This window comes from Harpia harpyja, chromosome 11 (genome assembly GCF_026419915.1).
Source record: "Harpia harpyja isolate bHarHar1 chromosome 11, bHarHar1 primary haplotype, whole genome shotgun sequence".
NCBI lineage: Eukaryota > Metazoa > Chordata > Aves > Accipitriformes > Accipitridae > Harpia > Harpia harpyja.
The window spans coordinates 43,963,416-43,986,007 of NC_068950.1; the positions used below are offsets into that span (position 1 = coordinate 43,963,416).

Genomic DNA, 22,592 nt, shown 5'->3' on the forward strand with positions numbered 1-22,592 from the left:
ATTGATGCTTCCCCTACAGTCTTGGTCTTGAATTATTGTAAGAGGTTGAAAAAACAAAAAGTTAGGTGTAGTGACTTTGGGGGAGAAGGCTGGCATCTGTCAGTTGTGACACCAGTTCAGAGGGTATGTTTTTAGTAATTTTGTCTGCAACTCAGAGGAGAATAGTCCCTGGAAATAGTCTGATTTTTATGTAATGAACGTGTTTCTATATAACATCAGCCACTGCCTTTTCTCTGTCAAGTAATATGAACATTTTCTTTTATTTCCGATATCTTTGCCTTTATATTTGCAGACTTTCTTCAAATGGCAGTTGCCCACTGTATGGTCCATCAAATTGCTCCCAGGAACTTTACATTACCCTGTATGCTGCTGAATGAGACATTTTTGAGTCCTTTCTCTGCTGGAGTGGTAGAGAGCTGGTCTGGTTTGAGGAGAGACCATGGAGCATCCGAAACCAAGCCTCCCTTGCTAATGAATGAAGAAAGTTTTCTGTGTTGCCTTTGGAGTGATAGCGACATTGATTGTTCTTTGTACAGAGCAAGCATGCAAGCAAGGAATTTTATTCCTTCAGAAATAAGTATCTCTGCTTCTCAGGAAGTAGGTAGGTTTTCCATTCAAGGGCATAAGAAGTTACTTCTTCAAAAAATGGTTGGGGTATTTCGTTGTTTGGGAGGGGGTGTGTGTGTGTATTAATGGGTATTGTTTTTTATTCAGAGCAGACAACATAGTATGGTAAAATCCTTCCTGACAGAAGTCTGTGGTGGAAGATGAAGGAGATTGTATAGCAGTTTCAAAGCGGGGGGAAAAAGTTGGCTGTCTTTCTAGGGAAATTCTGAATAAAATATGTAGCACTGCATATAAGGATGTAAGCCCAGATCTTCAAAGGTGTTCAGACGCTATGAGAAATATTTTAAATATTTTTGTGGATATGGGCTTTAAACTCCTTCAGGAGGCGGGGGAGATGGAGAGCAAGTGCCGTTTTTTCTGCCTGGATCGTGATGCCTTAGTAAATATCTGTACATGGATTAGATTGAATTAATTTTTTCCTAGGCTGTTTTTCTCCTCCTGTAAACCACAGTCTCTGAGCAGCATAATGGCCTGTTGGCGTGCTGCTATCAGTGGCAGGAATCTCATTGACCTCAGCAGAGTAGAATTTCATTTTACAAGAACTGTCCCATGGAACAAATAATTCTCTGTTAGAGACTGCCACACTAAATTTGTTGCTGTCCTGTATGCAGTACAGCTGCATATATGTGCACAAACTGTATGCAGTACAGCCACGTAGAGGCTGTACAGTTAACAGTAGCAAAACCTTCAATCATCAGCAACAGCTTAATTTCTTTCTTCCCCGTATGGCCTTGTCCGTAAAGCCAGGTAAAATATATTCCTTCTCTAATAATTAGAATGCAGCAGTATCACATAGGTTGTTAGCCTTTTAAGTGTTTAAGGGCATATACTGGTGCCCAATTCAGCAAGGATTATTTGTAAACATTTGCACACTTGCGGTCCAGCCTCATCTTCATGAATATGTTACTTGTCTTCTCTTTGTAAGTGAATTTTATCCTGGCTCTTCAGTTGGTTTTGGTTTGGTTTTTTTGCTTTGTTTTGTTTTAATGTAGTTCAGAAATGTTTAATCCCTTTCTTTTGTTCAGATTCAAATTGGAACATTGAATGTTGGATTCAAGGCAAGCTGGACCTATTAGTTTGTAGCCTGCGGTTTTTGAAGTTGTACTTGAGAGCTGACATGAAGGTTAATCTTTCATATGCTGTGTAAGTACAGACTCTGTTAAATTTGTCACTGTTAGCATTAGAACTCTGAAAGCGTTTTCTAAAATATAAACATTGGCGCCTCAAGCTCGCAGCACAGTGGTAGCATTAGCTTTGCAAGCAGATGATGTTATGTACCTTTGTCTTATCTAAAAGTAATCTTGGACAATATGGAAAGTTTATGTTTCTGTCTTCAAATGAGAAATAGTTGGAGTGGAGAATCCCCCTCCTCTGTCCTTTCCATGTTTCTTAAAATGCTTTAATGAAATCAGTGTTGACTTGCTAAGATATCTTTGCTGTTACAGTTGCTTAATGTTAATCTTGGTTCTGCCTTTTTTGTGCTTTTGACCATAAAGCTCTCTCTGTTGAAGTAATTATGTTACTTTGCATTTAAAACAATGCCAAATGCTACTCTAACCACATTGATGCCTGTGAGAGACACCAACCTGTGCAGTTGTCACTGTGGTAAATATTCTCTGGAGTGGTAATAGATGGTAATCGTCCTGACTGTGGGGTGGGCAGGTCTTGTATACATGACCTGCCTGATTAGATTGTAAAAAGATCTATTTGATTGCACTTACAAAACCACACTGTTTTTTCTGAATTACGGATAGGTTGGAAGGAATGGCATGAACACACAGTCTTAATTTCCTTAGGAAACAGGATAAACATAAATAGTTGAATTAGCTGAATTTACAAGTGATGACTTCTACTTAAAAAGCCAGATATCACTTGCCACATATTATCCCTGCAGTCAGAGTAGAAAGCAAGTGTATTAACTAGTAATAAATATGGTTGTTTAGTTGACATAATACTTTAAAGCTGAAATCACATTTTGAGTGGGTTCCCATTTCCAGTGTTCCTCATTACTTTGATTTCTGAAATACCATTATGTGTGTGTTTGTGGGAGAAGTAGGTCTGACTTTGCCTCTGTTCCGTCCAGCCTCAACTGCAATAGCAAAATCTTTGCCAGTAATCCTAGTGTAGTAATCTCTATATTGAATTTTTTTGGTATGCCTAACATCTGTGGAACAACAGATTCGAGTCCCAGCTGGGATGAAACTTTCTTTGTGTTATGAAGGGAATTCAGTGAGTGTCATGCAGTTTATGAGAGCAGGCCCTATGGACTCACTAGAGTCCTTGTGGCATTTCTGTATTTGATTACTTTTTGCTGCAAAGGAGACATGCAGTGCAGTCCCTGACATTGCAGAACTTGTTTCACTTTCCAGGTTTCATATTAATATTTTTCTTGTAGGGTTCCTGTGTTCTGGGGGAACAGCTAGCAAAGCATTTCAGATTTTGGTAAGGTGACAGGTTTCCCTGCTGGCTTGCTGATACCTTAACATTTTATTCACATGAGCCAAAATACCTTGAAAACATTCCCAGTTTTAAAAATATGCATTCCTGGCATGTGTTACTCCCTGGGAGTCTGGAGATCAAGCCAGAATTCTCACATATAGGACAGGCAATGTACAAAAATAATGACCTAGAAGAATCTACAACAAAAAATCTTGGGTCTTCAGCAGCTTTTATTATTTTCAGCATTAAAGAAGCATCCTCTTATTTTACACATCCACAGTTTGCCTGCTTGTAAATGATACCAAGTTACTTTTGAATAGAAAATGTTTTGTTCTGTCCAAAACAGTGTTATGACAGTATTCTGTAAGAAGCTCAAGCAAGGGTAATAATAGGGCTTTTACCTTCCCTAGCAGCATGTCTTTGGGAGGAGAAAGATTATTCTGAAACTTAATTAGACACATTAGGTTGATTGTCTACCAAAAGTGAATGATCTTTCCAGTTGTATGTATTCTAGGAATGCTGTAAACCCTGATGGTTAATTACGTTAACTGGAATCACTTAGCCTTAGGGATCCTTTCGTAGTGACACAGATGAATGCTGCCAGTTTGATTTTGAGCACCGATTATAATTTGCCCTTTCAGCGGATGGTGATGTATACGGTGTACTCATATTTCTGACCTATTTGAAGTACCTGTGAGGCTCTCCTTCAGTTCTGGGCCCAGGCTCCCATGCTTTTAAGGATAAATCATGCAATTTGCCTCAAGACTGGTGGCTTAGTTGAGTGCATCAGTTACACATTGAGCCTTCTTCAGCTGGAGAATATTAACCTCTCATTAGAGACTTATGCTCTCATGAGCTTGGCAGCCATCAGATGTTCTGCAGTTTAACAGGGCAGCTAGTTCAAATAAGTATTGTCCTAGAGCTACTATATATATAAAATACATTGAGATATAATTATTGAAAATCCTTAGAACCTCAGACAGCTTTGCTCCATCAATTCCTAATAAAGGTAGCACTTGCACAAACACAGTATATAGAAATATTGAAAGGAGAGTTACAGTGCTGACCTTATTTCTGATATGCTTCAACATAGCTACCTAAATGTGATGTTGTACCTTTCCTGAAATTAGAGGAATTGTAGAAGTTGATGTATTTCTTCCTAAAACAATTTTGACCTTTTGTTTTTGGTTAGGTGTTCCAATTGCAAGAAACTGATTGAAATTCACTAAAGACATTCTGCAGTGTCTGAAGTCTAGAAGTTCATCATGGGGCCACAGATTAATTTGGCATAAGTAACGACACCTTCTGAAGTATGGTTGAATTGTGCACCAAAATACAAAACATTTAGGAGGTGTTAACTTAAGGTGTTGACTAAAAGAACTATTTGTGTACAACTGAGAAGGGCAGTGTTTGGAGTGGAAAAGAAGAGCAACCCTTGGACACATGCCCTTGTTGCAATGTTAATTACTTCTGTGGTTCAGGGCATGCAGTATATTTTTATTTATTTTTTTCCCCCCCTCTTCTGCAGTGTCTTATGCTTTAGTCCCATGTTTCCAGCTTAAAGTCACATTGCCTTTGTGCATTGTCCCTCCCTTCTCTGCCAGCTGTTAAAACTTTAGTCCAGTTCACTAGTTTTCTCTTGAATCTCAGAGGTGGGCTCTGGTAATCCGTTCACAGAAGTTCATATGCTTAGTACCTATCTGGTTTTTGCTTACCTCTCTGTGCCAAGACAAAGCTCTCCAATTCCAGCAGCCAGCACTATAAAACTGAATGGGGACATAGCATATACTCATATATTTTATAAGCCCTCTGTCTTTCCTTCCCCCAACACAATTTGGATCTGGCTTAGATCTGATCACTGTTACATGATGTAAAGTGCTTGTTGAACCAGGATTTATAGCTTCTCTCAGTGTGCTGCAAGTCTGATGGAAAAACTCCAGTTTTTAATAGCCCATTGCTTTGTTTTAAGTTTACCCAAAATTTCTCCTTTCATTCTACTGAATGAAGTCACTGACCTCTCCTGAACTTGTGAGGGCTTTATAAGTATGAGCTCCTCTATAGTCAGTATCCACAGTTTAGGAGCAACAGTTATTCTGTGACTGGACCCATCTGCAGCCAAGCTGAAGATGACAGGCTGCTCGTGCAATCCCAGGCTGCCACAGTTCTCCAAAATACTTTGGCTTTCTGTTGTTTTGCTTGTAATCAGGTCTCATACATTTAGCCCAGGCAATTTGGAGTAAGTTGATGTGGAGGCCTCTCACAATTATGCCCTCCATTGATCTATTCTCTTATCCCAAACTCAATTTTGTGAGATAGTCCCTGTGTCCTGCCAGTTTGCGGAAATGCAGAGCTCATTACCCTGGTTTTTAGTATCCGGCTATCTTCCTCCAGGAGCGGACCTGGCATCTGATAACGTAGCTTGGTCTTTCCCCTTGCTTTGCCCTGGTTGCCTGCAGAGGTGGCGAACTGTCAGAGAAGTCTGCAGCGTGGAAGTGAGATACTGGTAATTCTCTGTCACAAGGGGTGGAAGACCTGCCTGGCATGGAGCCACAGGATTTTCCTCCAGTTACACTTGCATTCCAACACACAGCATTTTATACAGTAAACAAATGAAAAGGTTTGTGTGGTGGGAGCAGGGAGAAATAACAACCTATGCCTGTTTACTCCCAAATAAGTGGCCTTTGAAACACAATATTGGCATAACACAACATGGGGAGGAGCTCTCTAGCATTTTTTTTTTCCCCCCCTGTACACAGGTGGTCTTCTGGGTGCAAATGAGCTCAGTTTGACAGTTAAAAATTGAAATAATTATTAGGAATGATTAGGAGAAAGATGGGGGTGGAGGTAACTGCTTTCCAGATAGATCAGATTAAAGACATGGTTTGTTGAAAAGACTACATTCTTATGGATTGATTGTGGGTTTTTTGAGACTAATAAAATCTGCGAGCAGCAATAAAAGGCAGAGAAACTTAAAAGAAAATTCTGCGAAGTCTTTGAAAGGAAATTCAGGAGAAAGAAGTGGAGCCACAACTATAAAGACAAAAATATTCCAAGTAATTTAAAAGCTGTATGTCTGCCAGATACCATCAGTATAAGGTTCCATAATTCTTGTGTCCTAAAGTCTATGAGTCCTGGTAAAAATTATTTTAGGAATGTCAGTATTGACTGACTGTAGCACTAATAAATGTAAACTACATACGCATATGAACCTGCATAGCTTATAGGGTCATTATTGCAGAGTGCAGGTGCTATGAGGGCATAGTGTTATTGAAAATCCTTGTGTTAACCAGCTTCAAAGAGTTTCCTAAAAACAAGGTGGATGCATATTGTATGTGTGGTGATCAGTGAAAGATAAGGGGAGTGGGGCCCTGATTCAAGGAGATCCATGTGTGTACATTGTGGGTTCCCTTGCAGTCCCAGTCAGCATGATTTGCATGCGCTCTTCCTCATAATTCATCATCCTTTTGTTCGCTTCCAACCTCTCTTCAATTTTTGACCTTTTCTAAGTAGGGCAGATTATGGTAATGGGATCAGTGAATCATGCCCATTTCCCCTGTGCTCTACAGTCAATTAAATGTACTAGATACCAAGTTGACTAAAAACAAAAACCAGAAAATCTTGTCCTTTCTTCTCCTCCAATGTAGATTTCTCTGCCCTCCCTGAATTCAAGTGTTACAATGAGCCATACCAACTATAAAACCATTTAAAAATTTTACAGAAAGGTTCTTATTCTATTAATTTAAATTTCTTTCTCTGAATTAGTAAAACAAAACCCTTACTATACAGAAATAATTCCAAACTTCAGAACAATTCAAAACATAAGCTTTTTTTGTAAGGATGAAATGTCAAAAGCAGGAAAGAATCCAGGATGGTTTAACTTCAGGATTTGCCTTGGCTTTGCTGCTGCGAGGAGTTTGGCCACAAAGTATTCACACTATTAAATTCACTACCTTAAGGAGGCCTGTGTCACCAAATACCTGCAGTACACCATAAACGTGTATCTGTGTTTGAAAGAGCCCAGAGAATATCTGTGGAATAGAAATGAGAATGCAGAATACTTCAGGAACTGCTGGTTGCTCTTAGGATAGAAGCAGCTTTGTGCCCACTTGTGCAGTATTTATTTCATAAATCGAGAACAGTTTGACTGAAGTCAGTGGAGATTGAAAACATGTATAAAAGAGTAATGCACGAGGATTGCTCTAAAAATGCCTGTAAAACATACTTGAAAAGCATCTGCTTTTTTTCATACTCATGTGTACATGGGAAATAGTATGGGTCTTCTTCGTGCTGCTGCTTGTAGTTGACCCAAGAAAAATTGTATATGTTTCAGAGATATAAACTAAATGTGATGGCCTGTATTTCAATATGAATGTGTATGCTCTTTTTGTATCCTGTAAAACATTAGCTATCATTAAGAGACATAATGCATGACTGCTTGCATCAGTATACGCTACTTACTTTGTCATTTATTTAATTTAAAATGTATTGAAATCATATTGTTAGAAAATCTAATTAAACTCTTTATGAAACTTACATTATGCCCATGCAGCTATTAGCTTGTAAAACTTCAAAAGGTTATCTTAGACCATACAATTTTTGCAGTAGATTATGTAATCAAAAACCATGTATGTTAAACTCTCAAGGGAGGAGGGTTAATAATAATAAGAAAAAAAAAAAAAGCTTGAAACTAAATCTGAACATTAAGTCAAATTCAACTTTATTCTGAGAAGCAATAAAAGTAAAATGCAGTAAGTTACTTACTAAATATTTTCCGTGAGCCTGTCCGAGACAATAGTAGTAACGCATGTGAGTAAATAATTTGCTTTCCTAGGAAACATTAGACTATCTACAGAAACAAGCTGTGCATAAAAATAATTAAAGCCTTATCTTGGAGTTAACTGCACAATGTTAAGACTTTTGGAGGACACAGGTGTCTATTTTTTTTTTTTTCCAAATACTGTAAGTTGTTGAAAATGAGTGCTAAAATGTGTTCTGAATGGTGGAGTTCTTTAGCCTTTTGTTATTCCAAAACTTGTTTTTCACTTCAATAGGTTTTTTTTTGATAATTCTATTACTTGTAATGCTTAATTGTAGCAGAAGCTGGAAAGAATGTTAAATTGTTTAGATAGTATTTCAGTGCCTCATGAATAGGAATTGGAACATAATCTCTATGGGGATGGCAGAGAGCTGCCAATTAGTGCACTGTAAGGCAAACTAACTTTGTGTGCCTGAGAAGTATCTAGTAATAGTTACCAACAAAAATCAGAAACTAGTCTGACTAAACTGCAGGTATGATCTAGTATTGTAACACATTTGTTTTAAAGTCAAACCTTAGGAATAATTGTCATGAAATCATCTTTACTTTACTTGGAAACCATTTTAAAAGGGAGAAGCAGCAAAATAAAAACAATTGGTTACAATTACTGCCTTTTTTACTTTTTTCATTAATTTTTTTTTTTTTTCAAATAAACTTTATCCAGATGGGCAAACCTCCTCTATTGAGATAGAGTATAGAAAGAAATACTGGTTTGGTTTGTTTCATGGTTTGTTTTTTGCCTTGTAGATCAGAGCTGTCACTGGGAGATGTATCTACGAGCTCTCTAAAGGGGACTGTCATGGTTGCTGAGTGTGACTGTAGCAAGTATGACAAATGTGAGTGCTGCGTGCCTTCTCTGAGACTCAACTACACTTACATCATGTGGCTGAAGATGATGATTGGTGTAACACCTCTGTGGTCACCTTTGATGTCAGTCAAGCCCATAGACATAGGTAAGTATGACCTATATTTTAAACCTTTTTTAATGGAGAACAGCAGCAGGATGTCCCTTCTGGAGAAGGAGGGCACAGACAGAACAGGAAAAGGCTCCCTGGCGCTGTCTCACTTACTCAGGTTGGTGCTGTACACATTTCTTAGCTGCTTAATGCCTGTCTGGGCTCTGGTACAAAACCATACTGAGCAAAGGCCAGGCTGTCAACATACCTGAGCTTTCATTTCTAATCAGGACTTCTGTGTGCCTGAGTCTGGGGCAGTGGTGGAGCTTATCTGTCTATGTTGCTGAGGACTTAAATTAAAGTGAGGGGGGAAAAAAGCTGTTCCTAAAGTTACTTAGCAAATAATCCCACCTCTTTTCTCAAGCAGCTCTGTTGTCCTGATGCTTTCTTCCTTACACATACAATACTAGCATTTTCCAAGTTGGAAAACATTCCTCTGTAGGTAATCAAGTTAAAACTATACTGACATGAATTTGATATGTGTTGCTATACAATATGCACAGTTATTGCAGATCTTGGCAAATTTCAAAAAGGCAGGGACTCTGTCAGCTGTGAAGAAAAAAAATAGAAATTTTATAAACTTCTTCCTAACTGATGTGCTTTGCAGACAGAATAAGTTAAAAGTCCCTGGGTGGGCTAGTTTTGAAGATGAGAGGTTGCATTTTTCATCATGCTGCTTTTAAATTATGCTACAGGAAAAAATTAAAAATTCAGAGTTGCATCTGCCAATATTTAAAATGACATAATTAGTTTGTTCTGCTTAGTGAAGTATGTTTTAAAAATGCATAATATTAGTATATGTTCTGCCAAGATTTAGCTCAATTAAAAATTATTTTGAAAGTAAAACTGAATACTTGTGTAATGTAGAGTTGTACTTGCTTACAGGTTATATTAGTAGAACAGGTAGCATCAGTAGAACAGACGCCGTTATCTGTATGGTAAGATTCACAAAAGTGTGATGTAAAGGTTACTGACTTTTGTTTTAAAAGTTACACCTCCTCCCAAATCACTTCCTGCTGGTCTTCATTAAGTTAATTGCTTTGAGATGGTATGTAAGTAATAATAAAATAAGATCTGACTTAGTGTAGTGAATTTATACTGAAAATAATAACAACTTTTTGGTAAACTGAGTGAGATTCCAGTAAGACCACTTAAATGAGACACCTTGAAGAGCTGAGAGATCAATGAAAGGCTATTTTGTATTTAATCTGGTATTGACAGAGGCAGACTCTTACTTGAGTGGACCCCACAGGAGCAGTAGGAGGTTCCAGGAAAGACTAATGTGTTGTCTGATCATGTGGTTCAAATGATAGGAGGCAATTCTAAGCAAAGCACCATGGATGTGCATCATCTTCCGAACTCTGCCAGCTCGGTTACTGCTACCAGCCCACCTTCACCTACATGGAGGTTACTATCATTTTCATTCTCCCATTAGAACTACTTCTGTGAGCCTTTCCCAGCCTCCTGCACTCATATTTTCCAGGTTAGCAAAAACATAGTGTAGACAGCATAAAGCCTTGAATGGAAGTGATGGTTATATGTGGGGGGGTGCGTGCAGGCTGTGGACATCCAGTGCAGATGGTACTCGATGTGAACATGTGCCCACTGCCTAAGCCCCTTGGAAATGCTTTCTCTTCAGCTTTTGCACGTGCTGTTTACTCTGCATTGGTTTTTAACAGGATATTACTCTTGCATGGGAGAAACTCAGAGCTGTGAGTGAGGACAAGGTCAACCAAAAGACACTGTACTTACACAGTGATTTGAAAAGGTCTCAGTAACAGCTAAAAGTAGGATCTAGGTTCCTTGCCTTTGTTCGAGGAAGAGTGAATGTAATCCTAATCATCATTCTAAATTGCCCATCCATTTCCCTCTCCAGAGAGTTCTCTTCATCCTTGTGGGAAGTTTCTGAAACCCTCCATTTTTACTTTGCCCTAATGTAGATCTCCTGGAGACCTTCCTTCATAGCCATAATCACTGTGGAAGGGATGGGGGTATTTAGAAATTCTTTGTGTACCATATGAGGACATTACCTCCTGTATCTTAAGAAGCTGCGCAAATTGCTTTGCTGGGCACTCCCATCCCTCAGTCCTCTTTTCAGCAAAACAGGTAGGTTAGTGCTTGGTTACTGGGAAGAATCATGGCCCAAGGCAAGAAATTAATGTAGTTTTAAGGCAAACGTTAGGTCAAACAGCATGTCCTGATAACTATATAACAGTGCCAGGGTGCACTTTTCCAGTGATATTACTCAACATTACTCTGTCGTACGCTAGCTGTAGAGCAGCTCTTGAAAACTGGGTTTAAAGAAAAGGTGTGAAAGAGACTTCTGAATCAGTAAAAACCCATTACTGCCAGCAGTCACAGGCAATAAGGTTAGTGGTAAACTTGTCAATTAATTTGTCCACAGTAAAGCCTGAACCTCCTTTGAACCTGCATCTAGAAATGACAGAGAAAGGTCAAGTGAAGATCTCCTGGTCTGACCCTGTGCTGATGCCATACCCACTTCAGTATGAAGTGAAGATCTCTGCAAATTCAGGTCAAAATGGTTGGCAGGTGAGTCAGCTCTGCTCACTTTCATTTACGATGGAGCAGTGCAGGTTGGCAGGTCTCTTCCAGCACCCAGGATTTCTTACCAACCTCCTTGTCATTGGGCAGTGGCTCTGGTGGGTTGAGCAACATGGCTGGTCTGGTGGAGCTGGGCACAGCACACTTTTTTTTCCTGAGCTGATGTGTCCAGTAGACCCTGGTAAATGTCAACAGAGTGTGGTAAAGCTGGCAAGCTGGACTTTACATCTGTTACACTAGGAGAGCCTCTACACAATGATGAAAAACCCATCTCCTGATTGGTCTTAAAAACAAACTCCCATCTTTCTTTTTGGATGAAATGCTAGATTCTGTGAAGTCTAAAGGCAAAGCGCTCTCCTTTCAGCAAGCCCTGAATTCCATGATACATGCGTATATGTTTAATATTTATAGTTTTTACTAGTGAACTGCTTTTTCTGTTGCTACCATGCAACTGGCTCTGGAATAAAAAGCAGCTGTTAATTAGCAGTCCATAATGAAATAACATGTTTTCCACAGAGGTATGCAACCTCTACCATATTCAGATTTACAGTAAATTTAAAGAAGAAAGCTTTTTTTACCCAACTTGCTACCTAAAAACTACTCTCTAGACTATTTGTTTTGGTTCCCTCTGTCTCTTACTTTTTCCTGTTTCATTATACAACAATAATGGCTTCTGATAATCCAACAGATGGTTCAAGTTGCTTTAGAAACCTCACTGGCCATAGACAATAAACTACTTGATTCTTCATACTTAGTTCAAGTGCGGTGCAAGAATCACCATGGTCCAGGGTTCTGGAGTGACTGGAGCACACCATATGGTCTCAACTTGGGAGGTAGGTCACGTGCAGTCGCTTACGTGCAGTAAGTAGTCTTTTGGAATAGAACAGATTTCCCAGTTTGGTTTGGTTTGTGGAATGAGTATTTGAGAGCATGTGTTGTCCAGGGAGGTACAGTATGCAAGAGTTGGGCTGAAAAATCCTGGGGAAGTTCTTTACCCTTCTGCTTCTCTTTCTGCGCAGCTTTGCCTGAGATCCTGCTCTTTCCTTTGTACAAAACTTGCATTAGAAGAGTTATGGACTAATGCATGTAGACTGCACAGTCAGCTCCATGACACCTCCTTGTCTGGCCCTGTTGCTTGCTCACCAAGCACCTCTTCAGACCCAGAAGCAGCGCTTTTTCTAAGATTTTTTTTCTGTTTCAAAAGACAGTTGGCAGCATTTAACCTCAATACGAGATTTTTCTCCTAATGCTTTCTCTAACTTTTAGTTTAGGATCAGGCTTTGTTGCTGAACTAAAAGCACGGAACGTAGTTTCAGGTTTGTAGATTTAACCTAATCCATCTTGGTTTGTAATGCTGAGTCCCATTCATAAACTACGTAATAGCCCCAGTCAGTCAGTTTCAATGCATGTGGCTTTAGTGTTAAGCATATTATCTTATATACTGTAGTCAACTTACTACCCAAATAGGGTGAGTTCCTGACATGTCGCACACAATAAGAGCTCTCTTGGACTGAGTAAAGGGCTCTTACGATTAATGAGGTTCTTTATATCAACATAGTTCCTGCTAAAATGATAGATCATGATGACTTTTCATTCGTGGTCAGAGTATATAGGAAGGGAAAGAAACTTTGTTTGGCAAATCCTTGGTCAGTTATCAGGAGTGCTGATTTGCTTTGCAAATTGAGCTGTTTTGGGTCAGCTTGAAGATTTCACGATTTTTGCATTGTATATTTCCATGCTCTGCTTACGATCAACTGGAAATGTTTTGGTCTGTGTTGTCACAGGTATCCTCTGAACTATTACATGACAGTACTAGTGCTTTACCTAGGCGCTTACATGTACACCTGCTTACTGTATGCTAATAGTGTAAATAGTGTAATAAAATAGTGTAATGTATGTGCTTAAATCAAATACCAGGGAAATAACTAAACTTTGCAGAAGGAGCTCTCTTCCAAGAAAGCTGAAAAGACCCTCGTGGCAATCGAGCATGAAACACAGGATGCCTGATTATATGACTAGAGGCCTAACTGGCCCTTAGTCTTTTGGATTTATATCTATATATATAAAAATAAAAATTAAAAAAAGTGTGTGTGTGCATATATATAAAAAACTATATAGCTTTGAGAATTTTGGGGGGGTAAATACACATTCTCTCTCACATATGCATATACTGATATTTTTAGAAAGAGTTTATGAGTGTATGGAGAAATATGGATGTAAAAGAGGTGCAGTAGATACTGTTAGATTATTTTTTATTAATCCTGTTATGGGATATGTAATTGTATTAAACATACATCTCATCACCAAAATAATCCCGTTGTGACAAACCTGATGGCAGCCTAGAAAGATTAATTTCTTCACTGCAGGAAGCTCAAATTGGCATATTCTCCCACTGGCCAATGCCAGGATGAGCCAATGGAAGAACAGTGGAGTGTGCAGCACAGCTGGGAGCAGCGAAGCAGCTGGTACAGGAACACTGCCTTGCATTCATGGAGGCACATTAACACCGCCAGAGTAAATGCTGAAATCAAGCAGTTATATTTTTGTACAGCTGACCAGTTTCATGTTCTGGTTTATATTTATCATAAAGTCTTTGACAATGATGGTATTGTAAGTCTGCTCTACTATCTGAGAAGGCCTGTATTTTGGAAAAAATCCTAAAAATATCTGACTTGGTTCCTCAACTATGGAAGGCAAACCTGACCTTTTAAGGATTTTCATGCTGGCGTTGGGTTGATCTTTGGCAAACTGTTCCTTTTCAGCAGGTGTGGAACACCTGTGGCTTCCCTAAGTACCTGACTGGTTGAGGTTGAACTTATGGATGTTTACATGCTTTGCAAATTCCATATCTTTATGCCTAGGTGAATTACCTACTGTATCACTGCTACCATTTGGTATTAACTACACTGCTGAGATTGTAAAACAAGTTTTTGAGTCATTAATCTCCTGCTGACTTCAATAGGAGCAGGAGTAATAACTACTGGAAAGCTTGATTTTTTTTTTTTTTTTTTTTCCCCCAATCCTCTCTCCCCCAGTTCTGATTAGCAATTCTCTCAAAATCTACGTTCCAGTATTACAATAATGTTTCAGCTAACATAGGATTTCAACATCCTTGCAGGGTTAAAGGAGTTAGATTTCTTTTTTAATTCCTCCCCCCTGCCCCAACCCAAACATCACTCTTCTCTTACTTTTACCTGAGGACAATTTTAATGATTTTAAGATTTGTGGTGTATGTGTTTGTGAGACGAGTTACAGAAGCTAACCCTTTCTAGGTTGCAAGTACTTGTTGCAGTATTTAAATAAGCTGACCTGATGCCTTAAAAAAGTGAGCTGAGTAAAAAGCAGCAATGTTAATCTAGTTTCCCAAGATTTAATTTACAGGAGCCTGTATGATTCCCTGTTTCCCTTGTGCTGCTGTGTATTGCTTTCACTGTACCCTCTAGATTTTCTGCTCACTTAGTTAATGTTTGCCTGGGGATATTAAAGATTATTTTTACCAGAATTTAGAAACATCAGTTTTGGAGGGGGACTGTCAAAGGCTCGTTTCTGCCCCTCTCCCCTATAGTTGTTAATAATAGTTAAGAAGTAGGAAATTTAGAAATACAACTGGATGATAATAATAATATTTTTCTATTGACATATGCTTTTATGTTTTTTTGTTCAGATTCTAATCTCAATAGATATTTTTCTCCTTTTCCCCTTCTGTGTAGCTGAAGTCCTGTACTTCCCTCCCAAGATACTGACCAGTGTTGGTTCTAACGTTTCCTTTCATTGCATCTATAAAAACAAAACCAAGATTGTAGTGTCCAAGAAGATTGTCTGGTGGCTGAATTTAGCAGAAGAAATCCCAGAAAGTCAGTATACGCTTGTGAATGATCGCGTAAGCAAAGTTACTCTTTTCAACTTGAAAGCAACAAAACCTAGAGGAAGTTTCTTCTATAACGCGTTATACTGTTGTCATCAAAATAGGGAATGTCATCATAGATACGCTGAATTATATGTAGTAGGTAAGATTCCAGATGATTTTAAATTATATTTTTGGTGCATTTTAATAGTAAGGTCAGAATATTTCCACTTTAAATGCCAGTTAGCTTTTATTGAGCAGTTATGATTTGTAATGCATGTTTTTTGTATAAACAATTATATCTTTATTAATAAACTTTCAATGTGTTTTAATTAGATGTGAATATTAATATCACATGTGAAACGGATGGGTACTTAACTAAAATGACTTGTAGATGGTCTGCAAACCCAAACACATTGCTCCTGGGGAGTTCCTTGCAGTTAAGATACTACAGGTATGTATAGCTTTGAATGCAGTCTTTATGTTTGGAAAGTGTTGCTCTGGAAATACTTCTATTCAGGATTCTTTGCTGTAATAATAATTATAAAATGTCCTCAGTTTCTGTAAGCTGGACTTTTTTGCAACTGGAACTCCAGAGGTATTACCTATGTGTGCAGAAAGGGCACCATAGATAGCCGAGTATGAAACATGGATTCTACTTACAATGTTTTTCAGCATTTGTAAAACCTGTAGATGCAGTTTGGAAGCCAGTGCTCTTAAAGCAGATGTGTTTGCTTGTATCAGTTATAAAAATTATTCTTCTAGTTGCTCATATCTACAAATTGTAAGGAAATAAGGAAAAAACCCATTCACAGTGAGAGTGCCTGAGCACTGGAGCAGTGGCCCAGAGAGGCTGTAGAAACTCTGTCCTTGGAGACTTTCAGATCTTGACTGGACAGGACCCTGGGCAACTTCATCTGACTGAATTTAACCCTGCTTTGAGTTGGAGGTAGGACTTGAGACCTCTTGAGGTCTCCATTCAACCTTCGATTTTTCTATAATTCTGTATCTTTTTTTCTATATACAGACAGTAGATAAAAATACAGGGATGGAATTTAATTCATTCCAGATGGAAAAAATCTTGCTTATAAAGAGAAAATCAAATCTTAATTCATAAAGGGAATATTGCTTTATGAAGGTAGCATCTTTGGTGGCTACAGCAATTCTTAGTTTCCATGGTTTTGGTCAGGTGTTTTGGCCTAGCTTGTTTTCAGGTAGTTGGTTTGATTTTGTCTGTCTTCTGGACAGAGAAGGAGAACTGGGGTGTGGTGTGGAGCAAACACATTATTGTTTGCAAAATACAAACCTGATTATTAAATCAGTGGTGTGATCATCCTTATCTTCATGTGCACAAATATTGTCTGTGATCGTATTGTTTTATCATGAAACTAAAAAATCCCTTTGAGTTACTAATATATTGAGCTTGAGAGTTTCCTAGAACTGTGTTAGTCTTTATATAAACAAGATAGACAGACAACCCTTCCTGAGGAAAAAATCTTTAGTTTTACTGCTCTGCTGGACTGGATATGCAAAGGTTTTGGCAAACAAGCTTAAATCAGCCCTGAGGGCCTAATCCTTTGGAAAGCTGGACTGTCTTCTCTGTTGGGGGTGGACTGAAGTTCTGAACTATCGTAGTAGCCAGGTGAATATTTCTCGGGATTTTGTGGGCTAAAGTAATAACTGGAATGCTTGAGACTTCAAGTGGAGGCTTTTAGGGCAGGATTAGTGACTAGCTGACTACTAAGGTAGGTTTTGTTTCAACTGTCTTCACAAATATGAATATAATGAGTGTACTGCTGGACAGAGAGCTTGAAATAAAAACCATGCTGCTCTTGCCATGTTTTTTATTCCCACTTTTTCACAGTTCGGTTTTAGCTAAAAATGTTATTTTCTAATAGGAGGTGATATCTGTACATTTGTTACAGTGTTGTGCTAGAGCAAACAGTGAACATTAATACAGACTGAAAATGCTTCCCAGGCGCTAGTATTTATTGTGATTGTTCTTTTTGTTCTTTTTTTTTTTTTGGTTTGTTAATAGTAACATCTGAAAGAGGAGAAAAAAAAATATCATGGGGGACCGCATGAGTGTAGTGACTCCCAAAAAGTTGAAGTATAAGATGTTTAAAAACTTATAGTTATGAAAACACCAGTATCATTTCCATAACATTCTGTTGCATATTAGGAACAAAAATACAGGAGGAACTTGAATGTTTACAAGCTTGAAACCAAATGAAATGGTCAGGTTTTTCAGTTGCCCAAGCTTGATTGTAAGAGGCACCATAAATATGTTGGAGTTGCTAGTATTTGCTTAAGACACAGGCAAGTCCTCATGATGGAAGTGGGAAGTTAGATGTGTTGCATCGACATCAGACACGTCAGGTTTTCCAGGAGCACGCAGCTATTCTTCTTAGTTACTGCTGCAATTACATTTTACAGATGAAATCCAAAGCTCTGCAGTAATGTCGTGTGATAGCTTTGCTGTTGGTGTTTTGTTTTGGTTGGGTTGTTACTACATCTTCCTCTACAGTCAGTGCTGCCAATAGAAACAGCACAAAAATGATCATCGTGTAAAAACAGAGAATGCTAAGCTAAACCTTCAAAGCACAAGGCACCAGTTTAATCAATATTAGCTATGTTGACAGGAAGAGGAGAGATTCAGCTAAGTGTAACTTTTGTGGTTCCGTTGAGTAACTAATACCCTATCTGGCCACTCTTAACACAAGTCTGAGCTGTGCACAAGCTTAGGAGAAATTAGGAGAAATTTGAAAACTTTCCTTTCCGTCCCTGGTAAGATGTCCAGTGCCATTTTATCCAGAGTCCAGGTCTCCTCTCTTCTGTTGCCAGACGCAATACTGACTGTATGTGGGATTTTAATACCGCCCTCCAGAACTGATATTTTTATGGGATTTCCATCTCCTGGAGACTTCACTGTACATGTCGGATTGGTCCACGTGGCAGCTTTCCCCTGGACACCAGTTAGTATTTTGAAGGTCGTATTCCCGGCTGGAGTAAATTCTTGGCTGGAGATCTGCCTTGCTATGTTTATTGCTAATACATACCACTCGAGTAACATGATTTATGAGTATTTGGAGATGCCTGCTCTTGTTGTACCTGTTTCTTCCTGTTGTTAGTCTCTTATCAAAAGATTTTGCACTGGGAAGAGCCTTCACGTCCTGCTTTTTTCAGGGTAAGAGCCAAGGCTTTGAGGAGTAATGCTGCAGTGTTATTTATCCATCTAGTGCAGATTCAAGTTCAAGATCTGTCCAGATAATCATCCAAAAACCCCAGATGGTTCCAGTGACACCATTTGTTTTAATTGCCTTCAGAGTTCTATTTTACTGATGCCATGAGTAGCTCATAGTTGCAATGTATTAACTGAATGGTTTTTTTTCTCTTTTAAGGAGCAGAATTTATTGTTCTGACTTTCCAAGTACTTCTCCAAAATCAGAGGTGAAAGAATGCCATTTACAGAAGAATCATTCTTACGAGTGCACATTTCAGCCTATTTTTCTTTTATCTGGATACACCATGTGGATAGAGTTTAAGCACTTACTAGGAACACTTGAATCCTCACCAACTTGTGTTGTTCCAGCAGATGTGGGTAGGTCAAGATTCGTGCACATCTTTCTTCACTTGTGACCTTGGATTTCATTCCTTATATGGTGTAGGTAAAGTACTTCTTCAAAGCCTTTTAAATAAATTAGATTGTGGAAAGAACATAAAAACATGAGAGCTTTGATATTGTCTTCTAAAAGACATTGGATTAAATGTTATTTCCATACATCTTCCTTGGCACAGGAGCAGATTGTAACTGCAGCTAATACCTATAAAATGAAACATCCAGTTTTGCATGTTTATCTTCTTGGGTGTTTTGAAAAGACATCTACAGAAAATGCAAGTATTATATTTAAAAAGGCAGTCTCATTTTTAAGGTTCTTGGTTATCTTAATTTTTCTGAAGTCTTCAATTAGTTGTTAAGTTTATCCTTTGATGCTGTGTAGCCCTACCCGTATTACTTACCCAGTTATATAGTAATTTAAAATCATAGGGACTGTTCATGCTCTTGCATGCTTTTGTAAAGTTTCTTTTGTGACACACAGAACACTTAAACTTGTATAAAAGCAAGAGGCAGGAACAGTGAGTGTGTGAGGAAGCATGCATACAGAGAACATAAATTAAACTGAATTATCCTTTGCATTTCAAAGTTTAAACAGAGTAAGCAAAAGTGAATGACACGGAAAGGAAAGGCAAAGTTCAGTGCATTATAGCTAAGTGGGGTATGGGAATTACTATTATTACTATTAATTTGGTGACCTTGTGGTTTTCAGGGTTGCTCCTGTCTAGTTCAAAGAGGGTTGTTTGTGCCTTTTTGACAAGCAAGTTCGCCAATTGTCAGAGAACTATTGGGAGCCTTGGGCGTCAGAAAGGAGGGTGGTGTGAGGGATGGCGGGTGGACATCCTGCACTTCTGCTGCTTAGACAATTTGCCAAGAGAACCTGGCACCTTGTCAGCATGGCAGCTGTAGTGTCGGTCTGTGTCGGGCACGTCTGTGCTCTCAGTTGGCTGTGCTCTTTTGGGGAAAGATGGTGGCTTTATATGATGCTGCCCAGTTAGGAATTCTAGCAGGACTTTAGAAGTCTGGTTTATTCAAGTTGTCACTTCAAATAAAAAGCTATGAATAGAATTGACCTACACTGAATGAAAGGTGCTCTGTATCATAGTAAAACAGAACATACTCATTCTAGCACCACCCAAAATTTAAAGCTTATTTCTTTTTTGTTGTTGTTGTTTTCTCACTCACCATCTGATTGCTCAAAACAAGTTTATTCTAACTTTGCTCTGCTAACAAACTAGGGCTTTGTAACACTCGTATTCAGTCTGCTGGAGAAGCTCAATTTTTTTGGAATTTCCTATTAGTAAAATAAAAACTTCACATAATATTTCCATTAGTCATTGCATAATGTCCGTCACTGTCCTTTATAGGAACTACCTTTCTGGGCCATGTGTGCAGCTACTTTCCACAGCGGTACACCCCATTAGTGCCAGGCTACATCTTTTGCTGTTTGTACCAGGGGAGGTACCAGTTGCTGGCACTAATATAAGCTATTGTGGTTTAAATTAAAATGAAATGTACTGAAACTTGCCCATGGATTTTTTTTTTTTTAAATAAAATGTTTATTCTGTAAGGAACTTTGATTTTGATATTTCAACTTAAGATTTTTTTGGTGATTTTAGTTTGGGTCAAAATTTGAATGAATTTTCAATTAGAGAAACATTGGCTTTCTCAGTCAGCAGCGCTTTTGCCTGCAGTGAATGGGCCAGGCAGCCGGGACTGGTGAATTGTTATGTTTGCATTATAGTGCAGCTTTACTTGGAATAGCAGAGGCCACGATGTGTTACCTGCCACCCTCAGGACAGAGGAAAGTAAACCATGATGATTGGATTTAATGAGAAATGTCAGTGCAGACATTATAGTAATACATTTTTCTTTGAATTTTCTAGTGAAGCCGCATCCCCCTGCCAATGTTAAAGCAGAAATCACCAGGAATGTTGGGCTGCTGAATGTGAGCTGGACAAACCCAATATTTACGAACAATGATCTTAAATTTCAGATTCGGTATGCTGTGAACAGGGAAGAAATTACATGGGAGGTACTGTCTTTTTTAATCTAGATTGAAGCATGAATTGTTGCGGTGTTGGCATTTAGCATGTTAGCTGTATTTTGTGGAATCTGTGGCATGCAGTGAATCACATTTATAAGCATTTGCATTATCTAGCAAAGGAATATTACTGATTAGGCCACTTTCTCATTGGATTCATTTTTGGGAATTTTGACTGTAACAGATGCCTAAACAGCCTTTTGTTCTTACTCTAAATATTTTTACTTCTGTTACAGGTTTATGAAATTTCAAATGCACCAACAAGATCAGCTGTGATAAGAGTTCAGAAACTTTGTGTTGAGTATGTTGTTCAGGTCCGGTGCAGAGAACTGGGTGGATCAGGTTACTGGAGCAACTGGAGCAGATCAGCCTATACGCTTGTAAAAGATATCAAAGGTACATGTGCTTTCAGAGTGCACTCTGGTGGTCTCTCCAGTTTCAGACTGAGGTGTGACACTGTTCTTTCAAACTGTGTAATCTTGCAGCTCCCTTACAAGGCCCTGAATTTTGGAGAATTATTATTGAAGATCCGGCAAGGAGGCAGAAGAATGTTACACTCCTGTGGAAGGTGAGAACAATTACATTTTGGTCTTTCACTTTGATCCAATAACCATTGGTAGAATTGCCAGAAAGGGAGTACCCTAAGCACGTGCTTCCCTGGGAGGCAAACTTCGGCAGTCGCTGCTTGTGGGACTTTGTATTGCAAGGCACTTGGGGTATGACTTCTTTTGTGTTACTGTCTCTTGCTTGGCTAATACTGGAGGCAAGTAGACATTGCTGGTAAATATTGATTGTAATACTGTGGTGCAATGGGAGATGGTTTCGCCTTCTTTGCTCAGTCAGCCTGCCTTGGACTTTACTCCCTTCTGTTGCGATCACTTCCTCCCCGGTTCTGTTTTTATTCTCTTTAATCTCTCCTGCAGCTAGCTGGTATATGTCAAGCTGATTTTGTATCCTAATCATTACCAAGTTTATAGTAATGTAGTAGGACAAAAACTTTCGTAGTGCAGTGTGGTTGCTCTGGATGGTTGAGAAGTAGGTGAGGCTCAGCACAGACATACACTGGCAGCAGGCGTGTTTCCAGACTTGGAAAGCTCACAGGCCTTCTGAAGTGAGCTGATTTTTGTACAGTGGACCCATCTGAGGTTACGGTCAAATTGTTCTTGCGCAGGTCCAGTTGCATGCACCACAGCCATATTGAAATGCATGTGGGCCATTATTCCTGAAGTCTTATAGTCCTCGCTACTTCAGGAGAGCCCTCAGATCTCTGGGCAGGCTGCAAGCTTCCTTGCCTTTGTGCAGAGACCAGACCTGCTGCCTGAGTTGCACTAATGCAGCTGAAGTGTCAATCCTATATTACATGTTCATATCAGTCTACACTTTCAGTGTTAGTTATACAAATGCTATGGAACAGAGACTTAAAACACAATTTGTTCTAATACTCAGAAAAAAGAATAACATGGAATCAAAGACTTTAAGTTATGATGAGATGCAGTCTTCAGCTGCCAAGTTCTGCTGACCAAGATCTCTGAGCAGAATGTGCCACTGACTCCTAGACAGCCGCCTGTATAAACACCACTGCAACTCATGTAAACTGGGCAAAGCTACATTAAAAGGTTAATGCAGGACAGAGGAAAAAAAGTACATCAGTGACTGCCCACTCCTGTTTGTCCAGGTTTAATATGCAA

At 38.9% G+C, this 22,592-nt stretch overlaps 1 protein-coding gene across 3 annotated transcripts in view; it reads left to right on the forward strand.

The window, feature by feature from the left end:
- Positions 1-22,592, forward strand: part of LEPR (leptin receptor) — a 76,316-nt gene that overhangs the window by 38,145 nt on the left and 15,579 nt on the right. For all 3 annotated transcript variants that reach the window (XM_052800975.1, XM_052800974.1, XM_052800976.1), the window contains exons 3-13: positions 293-601; positions 1,653-1,770; positions 8,630-8,835; positions 11,243-11,388; positions 12,089-12,233; positions 15,111-15,407; positions 15,581-15,698; positions 18,646-18,845; positions 20,747-20,895; positions 21,141-21,300; positions 21,390-21,472. In XM_052800975.1, the coding sequence (XP_052656935.1) occupies positions 293-601; positions 1,653-1,770; positions 8,630-8,835; positions 11,243-11,388; positions 12,089-12,233; positions 15,111-15,407; positions 15,581-15,698; positions 18,646-18,845; positions 20,747-20,895; positions 21,141-21,300; positions 21,390-21,472 (1,931 nt within the window). The remainder of the gene's footprint in view (positions 1-292; positions 602-1,652; positions 1,771-8,629; positions 8,836-11,242; positions 11,389-12,088; positions 12,234-15,110; positions 15,408-15,580; positions 15,699-18,645; positions 18,846-20,746; positions 20,896-21,140; positions 21,301-21,389; positions 21,473-22,592) is intronic.